Source organism: Oncorhynchus masou, chromosome 13, assembly GCF_036934945.1.
Source record: "Oncorhynchus masou masou isolate Uvic2021 chromosome 13, UVic_Omas_1.1, whole genome shotgun sequence".
NCBI classification, from domain to species: domain Eukaryota; kingdom Metazoa; phylum Chordata; class Actinopteri; order Salmoniformes; family Salmonidae; genus Oncorhynchus; species Oncorhynchus masou.
In genome coordinates, this window is record NC_088224.1 from 42,180,938 (window position 1) to 42,192,316 (window position 11,379).

At 40.4% G+C, this 11,379-nt stretch overlaps 1 protein-coding gene across 1 annotated transcript; it reads left to right on the forward strand.

Annotated features, from left to right (window-relative positions):
• The first annotated feature begins 1,284 nt into the window (after nt 1–1,284).
• Nucleotides 1,285–10,448, forward strand: LOC135552356 (sodium channel subunit beta-1-like). Its single transcript, XM_064983923.1, has 7 exons — nt 1,285–1,579; nt 2,487–2,725; nt 2,881–3,047; nt 3,815–4,052; nt 4,246–4,387; nt 5,183–5,254; nt 7,446–10,448. Exons 2-6 carry the CDS (start codon nt 2,677–2,679, stop codon nt 5,247–5,249), a joined length of 663 nt encoding a protein of 220 aa, XP_064839995.1. The 5' UTR covers nt 1,285–1,579; nt 2,487–2,676; the 3' UTR covers nt 5,250–5,254; nt 7,446–10,448.
• The last annotated feature ends 931 nt before the right edge of the window (nt 10,449–11,379 follow it).

Genomic DNA, 11,379 nt, shown 5'->3' on the forward strand with positions numbered 1-11,379 from the left:
AAAGCATAGAATTAGCTTCCAAATTAGATTATGTTATTTCTTAAGCTATGTTTATAATTGATGGATGATTACAATTGTTGACCCTGTTTGTCTTTAAGACAAAGTGCCCAGCTGGGTGCCAGACCGATCCCCTGGTCATGAATGGATGCTGGGACCTACCACACAAGAAGGTTAGACCACTCTGAGTCTCTGACGTGTTAGCCAAGGTGGCCCCATTATCACCAGACAAAATGCAGATAGGCACAGTATCTGTATCGGCTGGGAAGGACAATGAAAGATGAAAGCTGCACATTGTTATATTACAGAACACTTCTTCAATGGTGTTATGTAAAGGGTTGTTTATTCTGCATGGACCTGTTACTACATTTGAAAGTTATCAAAACACTTAGTTTAGAATATCTACATAAATTCAACAATTGCGTTCTCATATTACTCTGTAGGTTACTGACATACTCAAAGCTTCCTCCAGAATCTAACCATACATCTGCCTGTAGTTATTGAACTCAACCTGCAGGAGGTTTGTTTGTTGAGATTGAGTGAGGGGAAACAGCTGCAGGAAAGGCTCTGACAGATGGGTGTGTCTTCGTGGTGGCAAGGACACACTCAAGAAACACCCACAGCAAACCACAAGCCCCCAAGCTAACTCAGGTTTGGCTTCTGTCATAGCCGCCAGCATTTCTTGAGGAGCAAGCCAACAAATGAGGTCAAATCAGTGGTGCAGTTCCCCTTTAACTGTGGACAATCACCTCACTATATAGCCTATTGTAGCCTATTGTATGTATTGACGTTCATATTGCAATATACAGCCTTACCTGTGGGTCTTGTGTCCATGAAATGGGATCTCAGCCTACTCAGTCTACTCAGTGACATAACCAGATTACAATTCTGAAGAGTTAACACAAATATTAGTGTATTCATGGGGATCTGTTATTCAGAGCCCCATGAAATAACACCATATATACATTCTACAGACGCTACTGACTATTCCCTACAATACTTTTACTGTGGCACCCAGAATAGGTTTTGCTCTATAAGCCAACATGTAATCGATATGCAGTGATTCACATTGGTGGCATTTATGGGACCTTAGAAAGTTTTAAAACCCAAATTTAATGCAAATGTCACAAATATCAATCCTTATTTTATGTTTAAACAATAACGTATCATAAATGATGAATAAATAAAGGTTATTATATTGACACTTTTCTACTATTACGTGGGGTACTTTTATTTAGAAATGATTCAACATTTCGCGAACCGGAAGTGTTTTTTTAGTGCTGCTGACGAGACGCTGATTAGATTTATCAGATTTAGTTGATTTCGTAAAAATGTGTGGGCCTGTGCGCTGGTTGTGTGAGATAATGCTATATTATTTGAATCCGCAATGCCAGCCCTGGCGAAACATCTCTTCAACAAGTAGCCTAGCCTACGGTGTTGCTCCATAAAAGAACAGCGCTGTGTAGATAAATGTGTCGATCCATCAGAAGGGAAGGGTAGCCTACATTTTTTTCCCCGGAGAAAGGACAAATCGGGATAAGGAGGCTATTTTTCAGAAGGGACATCGTCAGGACAGTAAAATGTGAGATATTGCAAATTATGACCATTTAGCCTAATATAAATATAGCAATAACACTCTTACAGTGTTCAAATAAAATGATTGGCATGCAATGTATTATTAATGTATGAAAGTGGCATGCGATTTTGCTCTATTTAAACCATACAGTGTCGACACATTCAAATAAGCATCATGCTTACGCTTTTTTGAACGCATTTACAGTCGATGCCCTATTCTGTGGTGCATTGCATAACAGTGTTAATATCATTTAGAAGTAGGCCTATTATTGCTATAGAAAATTAGGCTACAGTTGTTATAAATAGCCTATAAAGACAATAGATATTTGACCTTGCTATTCGGGATACCTTGGGACGTCCAACTCTGCCGTCACCCCATGGAAGTTGAAATGTAAAATTATTCATTATTATATCCTAGGGTGGACATATAAATCAGAAATATCAATATCAGTAAATGTAATCAAGAAAAATAGTATGTTTGCTGCAGCTATCTTTTTAAATAAGGGAGGCTTTTAAATAGGCCTAACTGGATATTAGATTACCACTCCTACCCTGTATTCTGCTTGTTCTCTAGAAAGTCTCTCCATGGACAATTGGCATTTATTCGTTTGCACTGTTTAATAGCGTGATGAAGCATCCACTTAAAGGCACATTATATTCAATTGAAATGATCAAGTTCCAGTCTTCCTAAAACATTAACATTTTAAACAAATGTGCATGGTAAATACTTGCATGCATCCTAAAAGTGAATGGAAAAAGCATATTGTGAATGAAAAAGCTTATAAAAACAGTAGCTTATGTAAAACATAAATTAATTAATGCAATAGTCTGAGAATATTTATTCCATTAGAAAATAAGTGTTGGTTGAAGGAATTAAACCCACATCAAATGTACTATTTTTTGTTATTTCCAAGGTAATTTCGGGGGAAGCAACTTCAGTCCCTACCATTTCTTACTTTGCTCAAACAAAGTCTTTCTGGATAACATCTCAAAGGAATATCATACTCTCAAGTGTTCAAAGAGACTGTTGGGATATTTTTTGATAGCTTTTGAGGCTTCTCAGCCCTAGGATCTGTACTATCGTGCTACATTACACCTGAGGACATGTCTGCTGTGCGGCTGCTGCTCCTGTCTCTGCTTTGTGCCCTCTTTGGTATGTGAGTGTAGATGTGTAGACTGAAGGTTTGTGGATAGTCACAACATCTTTCAACATATGGATATTTGTCTGTATACTGTTGAATTATGAAGCTACCCATTTCTACAGACAAAATATTGCGCTAATAACAACTCTTCTCTCCTGTAAACAAGTGTCCCTGTGCCATGGGGCCTGTGCAGAGGTGGACTCGGACACTGAGGCCGTTGCAGGCAAAGGGTTCAAACTGGGCTGCATCTCCTGTAAGATGAGGCCCGAGGTGGAGGCTTCTGCCACGGTCGACTGGTATTTCAAGGCCAAAGGGGAAGCTGACTTTGCTCATGTGAGTATCTGAGACTGATTATGATTGCTGTAGTATTCCAAATTACTGCCATGGTAGTAAATTGTAGGATTAGGGTTGGGGTTTTGTTTGCTCTGGTGCCCACATAAAACATGCTGCCACGATAGTCTACAGTCTGTTTAGAGTATGCCAGTGCTTTTTAAAATGGGTTAGGTTTGCATAGTCCTCTGCACCAGGGTTTCCCAAACTGGGTGTTGGGACCCCCTGGATGCACATTTTGGTTTTTGCCCCAGCTCTACACAGCTGATTCAAATATCCAACTCATCATGAAGCTTTGATTATTTCAATCAGCTGTGTAGTGCAAGGACAAAAACCAAAACGTGCATCCAGGGGCCCCAGGACCAAGTTTGGGAAACACCGCTCTAGACAAACCTGTCTTAAGCCACATGGCCCAGAGCCCATCCCTAAGCACACAACCACAAGGCACAACGCACAAAGGTATGCACACACAATGCCCAACCACATGATATGGGAGAGTGCTGCATGCAGTTACTATTGAATCAATCTGGATGCCATTTTAGCCCTCAGAGAGCATAAGGGCCACTGGGACAGCAGATGGGCAGATAGTGCATAGCTCACAGCTATGTAACCTTGAGTATACTTTCCTACTGGAAGCCTTTTCAAAACACAGTTGCGTCCTGTTGAGTCCATTTTCTTGGATGTTGCCAGCTACGGGTCGCGATCTAGGAAGTGAAACTGGAGACATTTTCAGTGCCAGGTGAATGACCCAGATGTCATTGTGTCATTAGATATATAATTACGATGAGGAGGGCCAGCACATTGTGGATGAGCGCTTTGAGGACCGCGTGGACTGGAGCGGCAGTAAGCAGAGCAATGACATACAGGATGCGTCCATCTACCTCTTCAATGTCACCTTCAATGACTCGGGCACCTACCGTTGCTTCTTCCACCGGCTCCTGACGTACGAGTTCTACGAATACCAGACCGTTGTCAGCAAGCTTGTGCACCTGACAGTGGTGGCTAAAGGTTCAGTATTACTATACAGACTCATGGCTTTGCATGCAATTGGAATTCCGATGCCAATTATCCCAATTGTTAGGAAACATTTATGACCTGTGGTTAAATTCAAAAAGTGCTTTGTAAGTGCTTAGTGAGAGACTCTGTGGTGCCTTTTGAGTGCTTTGACTCCCACCCCCTCTCTCGCCATCTCTCTCTCTAGCCACCAGAGGGACAGCCTCCATAGTCTCTGAGGTGATGATGTACGTGTCCATCATCGGGCTACAGGCTTGGCTCTACATAGAGATGGTATACTGCTACAGAAAGATCTCTGCTGCAGGAGAGGAAGCATTACGAGAAAGCGCGTGAGTCACCCTACTTCCTCTCATGCAGCTGTATCCTTTCATTTTAGGTCCTCCTCTATTGTCTCCCTCCGTATACAGTAATCTCACTGTCCTCCCTCCCTTGTATGCTCTGTACCTGTCCATCCTGTTGATTTGAATTCTCTACTGTCTTTCAAAGTGCTGAGTCGTACAATTACTCTGTTCCCATTTGTTCAATATTATCTGTCTTTCTCTCTATTTGTTTTCCTTTCCACTCACACTCTCAATCTTTCCATCCTTGTGTCGTCACATTTGCCACTCTAGAAAAGCCAAAGAAGGTATATTTTCTAATGAAAATGTGTGTGCTTGCCTCAGCAGTCGTGAAGTGTTAAAACCAATTATGTTCAGTCTCTGATTGGATGTTAGCTCAGCTGACACTGCTTGCTTTGCGTCTCGACATTAAAGCAATAGGTCTGGTTACTTAAGTTGGATGGATGATTGCTTGATGAAAGGGTAAAGGAAGTTATGGATGGATGAAAAAAGGCTGGAGTGATGGATGAAGGTTAGAGGGGTTGTTGGATGGATAAAGAACATTTAGAAGGGTAAGTGGATGGATAAAGAGAGGTTAAAGGGATTAATGAATAGATGAAGAGAGGTTGAAAGATTGGAATAAACGTAGGAGATATGCAGTGTAGTTCAAATGATTGAAATGCTTTAAGTGATGAGTGGCTAGAATGGTTATACTGTAGATGGATAGATGGATGAATAAAATGTGAATGGAAGGATAATAAGCAGGTGATGATATTCTAACCACTTCTCTTTCTCCTTTCTTTCCAGGAATGCGGAATATTTAGCTATTGCCTCGGAGAGTAAAGATAACTGTGGTGTGCAAGTGGCAGAATAACCCAGGTTTGTCATGAGAAAAACCGTAATCAGCAAGCCAAAGGAAGCATAGTGTATTTACCTTGTTTGACACATGGGCAAGTTAGAATAACTTAGAAAGAGTGATGCCTTACTGTTAGTGGGAAGATTGTAAGGAGAAACCAAAAGGCTCTCAGAGACCTTTACAAAGATGGCACAGCTTTTTGGATCTTGGATCTAATTTAGGATCTAACACATCCACTGAACAATCAATATGCAGTACTACCATCAGGGCGCAGACTCAGGTGTTTACCTCATAAAAACAAGAGAGGCACTAACAATTGTGTACCAGCATCAGTATGGCTTTTAAATGAAAATTAAAAAATTACAGAGGGGAGTTTACAAAATAGGGGAGAGGCGTGTTACAAAATAGGGGAGAGGCGTGTAACCTGTCGGGAGGTAGACAGCACATGGTGCTGAAATTAGGCTAATTCAAGTAATTAATTTCAACAGTCTTGTAGGCTATCCGTAGATTTGTCAGCCAATTCCTCCAATAGTGTCACCACTCCTTAAAAACCTCTGTGTCCGTGAAGGGCTTGGTGTGGTAAGTTAAATCCAGTGCTCGAATTGAGGGGGTAGGTCTTTGAAGGTATGCCATAGCCTACTTTTTGTCAAAGAACATGTCAGTTTCGTTGCAAATAAGTCACACTGGTTTGACATGGGGAAATGTGGTAAGATGAACGCATATCTCTTCCATGGAAAGTTTATTTTCTAAATCTGCTTTTCTTTTGGGACTTTTTGAGAGCGACATTTTCTCTTGCAAGCGAGCTGATTGTTTTGAGCTAATAAAAAGTAGAGTACCAAGAAAGACAAAACTCATTTATTAGAGACGTTGTCGATTTTATCAAAATTATTATGTTATTGTCATTAAATTGATAATGTACTTACCAGATGCCAGTGTTAAAAAATGTACTGTAGGTCTATAAATTGGGCTGCTATTATTTTATGTTCTAGTCCACCGACTAATAGCTGAGAAACTGCTATTAAAAAAAACATTCTGCTAATGTCTTTAGTTGTAAAATGAAATTTGAAGTAGTATTTCTTTTTCAGGAGCCTTTTCTTTGCCACTGATCGTAGTAGTAAGGCCTAGGCCTACATTGTCACATATTTTGAGTTCATTCTAATTTTTTTCATACATTTTTTTTCAAGAACAAGGGGAGGATCATGTGGGGAAAAATGTAATGTTGGGGAGGAGGGTGCGTTTTTGGGGGGGGGGGCATCTCGAGTTGGATAATTTTCGAACAGTCCCTTACATTTATCTTTAATTTACCATCTAAGCATTTATATCTGTCATGTGTGAATGTCACTGTTAATTTGTTTACAATATACACTACTATACCAAAAGTATGTAGACACCTACTTATCGAACATCTCATTCCACAATCATGAGCATTAATATATTCATCACTCCAGAGAACTCGTTTCCACTGCTCCAGAGTCCAATGGCAGCGAGCTTTACAGCCGACGCTTGGCATTGTGCATGGTGACCTTAGGCTTGTGTGGGACTGCTTGGCCATGGAAACCCATTTCATGAAGTCGGGGACAAACAGTTTTTGTGCTGACATTGCTTCCAGAGGCAGTTTGGACCTCGGTAGTGAGTGTTGCAACCGAGGAAAGACGATTGGTCCGCGCTTCAGCACCCGACGGTGCCGTTCTGTGAGCTGGGCCGTTGTTGCTCCTCGACGTTTCCACTTCACAATAACAGCACTTACAGTTGACCGGGGTAGCTCTAGCAGAGCAGAAATTTGACTTGCTGGGAAGATGGTATCCTATGACGGTTTCACGTTGAAAGTCTGAGCTCTTCAGTAAGGCCATTCTACTGTCAATGTTTGTCTATGGAAATTGCATGGTTGTATTCTCAATTTTATAAACGCCAGCAACAGGTGTGTCTGAAATAGCTGAATCTACTAATTTGAAGGGGTGTCCACATACTTTTGAATACATATATCTTATCTGACTTGCCATAACTGAAGTTCCTTCTGGAAAAAAAGTAACTCTATTCTATGCACACAATTCAACCAGATTCAAGCATCAAGCGAGTGGAGAGGTAATTATTGTAGAATCGAGGCTTGTCATGGATATGCACATTTACATCTAACAAGAGTTCAACTGTCCTTGACCTCTCTCTTGTCACAGGATGAACCATGTGTAATGTATTGATGTTTAATTCTGCTTTCAGGAATTCAAGCAGTGCCATCTACATACTGGCCACATCACCGATACGACCCCTTGTTTTGCATGACCCGGAAGATGTATAGTATCTTTGAATCTTTATTACCTTTCCTGTTACAATGTTAATGGATAAATGTGATATGATGACATGATTACTTTTAGAGTAGTATGTGTATGAATCCTATTTTTCAGTTGTAATGGTATCTCCCTCTAAAGTGTATGTACATTTATATTAAGAGGTATTGTGAGCATATGGACACAAGGCGAGACCCAAATGCAGGCACAGGAAGCAGATGGTTGAGCTCCAATATTTATTGATCCAAGGGGTAGGCAAAATGTAGGTCAGGGACAGGCGGGAGTTCACGAACTGGGTCAGAGTCCAAAACAGTACCAGGCGAAGGACAGTCTTGAGGTCAGGTCAGACAGGGGGTTCAGTAACCAGATTGGAGTCCAAACAGTATAAGGGGATAGGCAGGCTTAAAGACAGAACAGGCAGAGTGGTCAGACAGGCAGGTTCAGAGTCCAAACATGCAAGGGTCAAAACCAGGAGGACTAGAACCAAAAGAGACTGGGAAGAAATAGGAGCAAGAAAAACTGCTGGTTGACTTGGCAAACAAGGCAAACTGGCACAGAGAGACAGGAAACACAGATATATACACCGGGGATAATAAGCAACACTTGGAGGGGGTGGAGACGATCACAAGGACAAGTGAAACAGATCAGGGTGTGACAGTGAGAGAATTAATCTGATTAAAGGGTTATCGCGAGATCACCTTGGAATTAGAACACTAGAATGGACATGAACTTTCTTATGATAGAGTAAAAGGTCAGCCATTTTGGTAAAGGAGTTGGTCAACCACAATGTTCAGCGAGTGCTGTGAGAAGATGTTATTTAAAACAATGAATTTAAAACAATGACTGAAAATTATATGCACAGTAATGTTTATTAGCTAGCTAGTCTGCCAGTTTTAGTAGAATGATTCCATCATTTTTTTCTAAATGACTGCCAATATGTCTGACATTCCAAACAAACAATGTAGTCAATACACAGGCTGAAATCAGTTGGTGATATGACTTAGACAAAATGTAAATGCAACAACTGATATTGTATTATATTATAAGATTCACAACTTTCCAAGAAAACAAACATTGAAAACATTTTTGAGGCAATTTATACAGAACATTTCTATAAAACCTGTATTTACAGGTCAAAAGATTGGACACCTACTCATTCCAGGGTTGTTCTTTAATGTTACTATTTTCTAACACATGGAATAATGTAGTATCCAACAAATTAAAATATGTTTTACATTTTAGATTATTCAATGTAGCCACCCTTTGCCCATGATGACAGCTTTGCACAATCTTGACATTCTCTCAACCAGCTTTATGAGGTAGTCATCTGGAATACATTTCAATTAATTAGGTGTACCTTGTTAAAAGTTAACATGTGGAATTTCTTTCCTTAATGCTTTTGAGACAATCGGTTGTGTTGTGACAAGGTAGTGGTGGTATAGACAAAATACCAAGTCCATATTATGGCAAGAACAGCTCAAATAAGCAAAGAGAAACGACAGTCCATCATTACTTTAAGAAATTAAGGTCGTCAATCTGGAAAATTTCAAAAACGTTGAAAGTTTCTTCGAAGTGCAGTTGCAAAAACCGTCAAGCGCTATGATGAAACTGGCTCTCATGAGGACCCCCACAGGAAAGGAAGACCCAGAGTTACCTCTGCTGCAGAGATGAAGTTCATTAGAGTTACCAACCTCAGAAATTGCAGCCCAAATAAACTATTCACAGAGTTCAAGTAACAGACACATCTCAACATCAACTGTTCAGAGGAGACTGTGTGAATCAGGCCTTCATGGTCAAATTGCTGCAAAGTAACCACCACTAAAGAACACCAATAATAAGAAGAGACTTGCTTGGGCCAAGAAACACGAGCAATGGATATTAGACCGGTGGAAATCTGTCCTTTGGTCTGATGAGTCCAAATTCGAGATTTTTAGTTCATTGTGAGACGCAGAGTAGGTGAATGGATGGAGGAGGACTGTGATGGTGTGGGGGTGCTTTGCTGGTGACAGTGATGTATGTAGAATTCAAGGCACACTAGACCAGCATGGCTACCACAGCATTCTGCAGCAATATGCCATCCCATCTGGTTTGAGCTTGGTGGGACTTTCATTTGTTTTTCAACAGGACAATGACCCAACACACCTAAAGGTTGTGTAGGGGTTATTTGACCAAGAAGGAAAGCAATGGAGTGCTGCATAAGATGACCTGGTCTCCATAATCACCAGACCTCAAACCAATTGAGGTTGTTTGGGATGAGTTCGACCACAGAGTGAAGGAAAAGCAGCCAACAAGTGCCCAGGTGAAGCTGGTTGAGAGAATGCCAAGGGTGTGCAAAGCTGTCATCAATGCAAAAGGTGGCTACTTTGAAGAATATCAAATATATTTTGATTTGATTAACACTTTTTGGGTTACTACATGATAACATATGTGTTATTTCATAGTTTATGTCTCCACTATTATTCTACAATGTAGAAAATAGTAAAAATAAAGAAAACCCCTTGAATGAGTAGGTGTGTCAACTTATGACTGGTACTTTTTAATTATGACCATATTTAGGTTGACAATAATTCTATTACACAATTTCTGATATATCACCTGCCTTACTTTTATTTTCCTGCATAAGTAAAAGCAGGAAATGCATCACCTCTACTGCCATTCATTCAAATTTTATTTTACTACAATGACTGCCATTATCATCCCATTCTTGAACTTTGAGGGTTTATTACATACCCGCTCAAGAAATGTCATAGGACCTCTATGTATTAATAAATCCATCCACTCCACCTGTTGTATGTCTTCTAGATAATGCACAATCATCACGAAATGTACTACACTTCAAAAGGTATTTATAATAGAATGTGATTGATTGTGATAGACTGTCTACAATGTACAGTGTTGTGATGATAAATCAAAAAATAAACCTCATTGAAGTGAAGATTGATCTTACCAGTTTTTATTTTGAACTTTGAATTGTCTCACAAGAACTCACAAGAACGCCCAAACATTTAAAGCTAACTGCATCAGCAAAAGACCCATTCATTTAAGTGTAACCTTTCCTGCGAACAGTACATGCAAATCTCACCAAGTTCATAATAGATGTTGATAACTTCTCAAACCCCAACTTTACTTACATAGCCTTTCTCCTATACATTTGGCACAAGTAATGTAGTGGAGGTTAAACGCATGTAAATGCCTATCAATTGGAGTAAAATGCAAAATATTGGGAGCGTTACGTTACTCACGACAAACGACAATCACCGTTTACCCCCTCCAATATTTGTTTTGCCACTACTGCAGCACAGTCAGTATTGGGTTACTGAGGTGGGTTGAGCTGGTACTCAGGAAACGTCCCTAGATACTGGTGGCGTCCATGGATGTGTGTTGCTGACTTCTCAGGGTGATTAGCATACCTGGCTGGAATCCGTCTGTACTACCCTGCTCCACATCCCAAACTGAAGAGGACATGTACAGTATATCCGGAAAGTATTTACACCCCTTGATTTTTCCACATTACAGCCTTGGTTTAAAATGGATTATATTGTTTTTTTTCTCTTCAATCTACACACAATACCCCATGATGACAAAGCAAAAATAGGTTTAGAAAATGAGGCACGTTTATTGAAAATAAAAAACAAATATCACATTTACCTTTGGCAGTGATTACAGCCTCGTGCCCTCTTGGCACACCTGTATTTGGGGAGTTTCTCCCATTCTCTGCAGATCCTCTCAAGCTCTGTCAGGTTGGATGGGGGAGCGTCGCTGCACAGCTATTTTCAGAACTCTCCAGAGATGTTCAATCGGGTTCAAGTCTGTGCTCTGGCTGGGCCACTCAAGGACATTTAGAGACTTGTCCCGAAACCACTCCT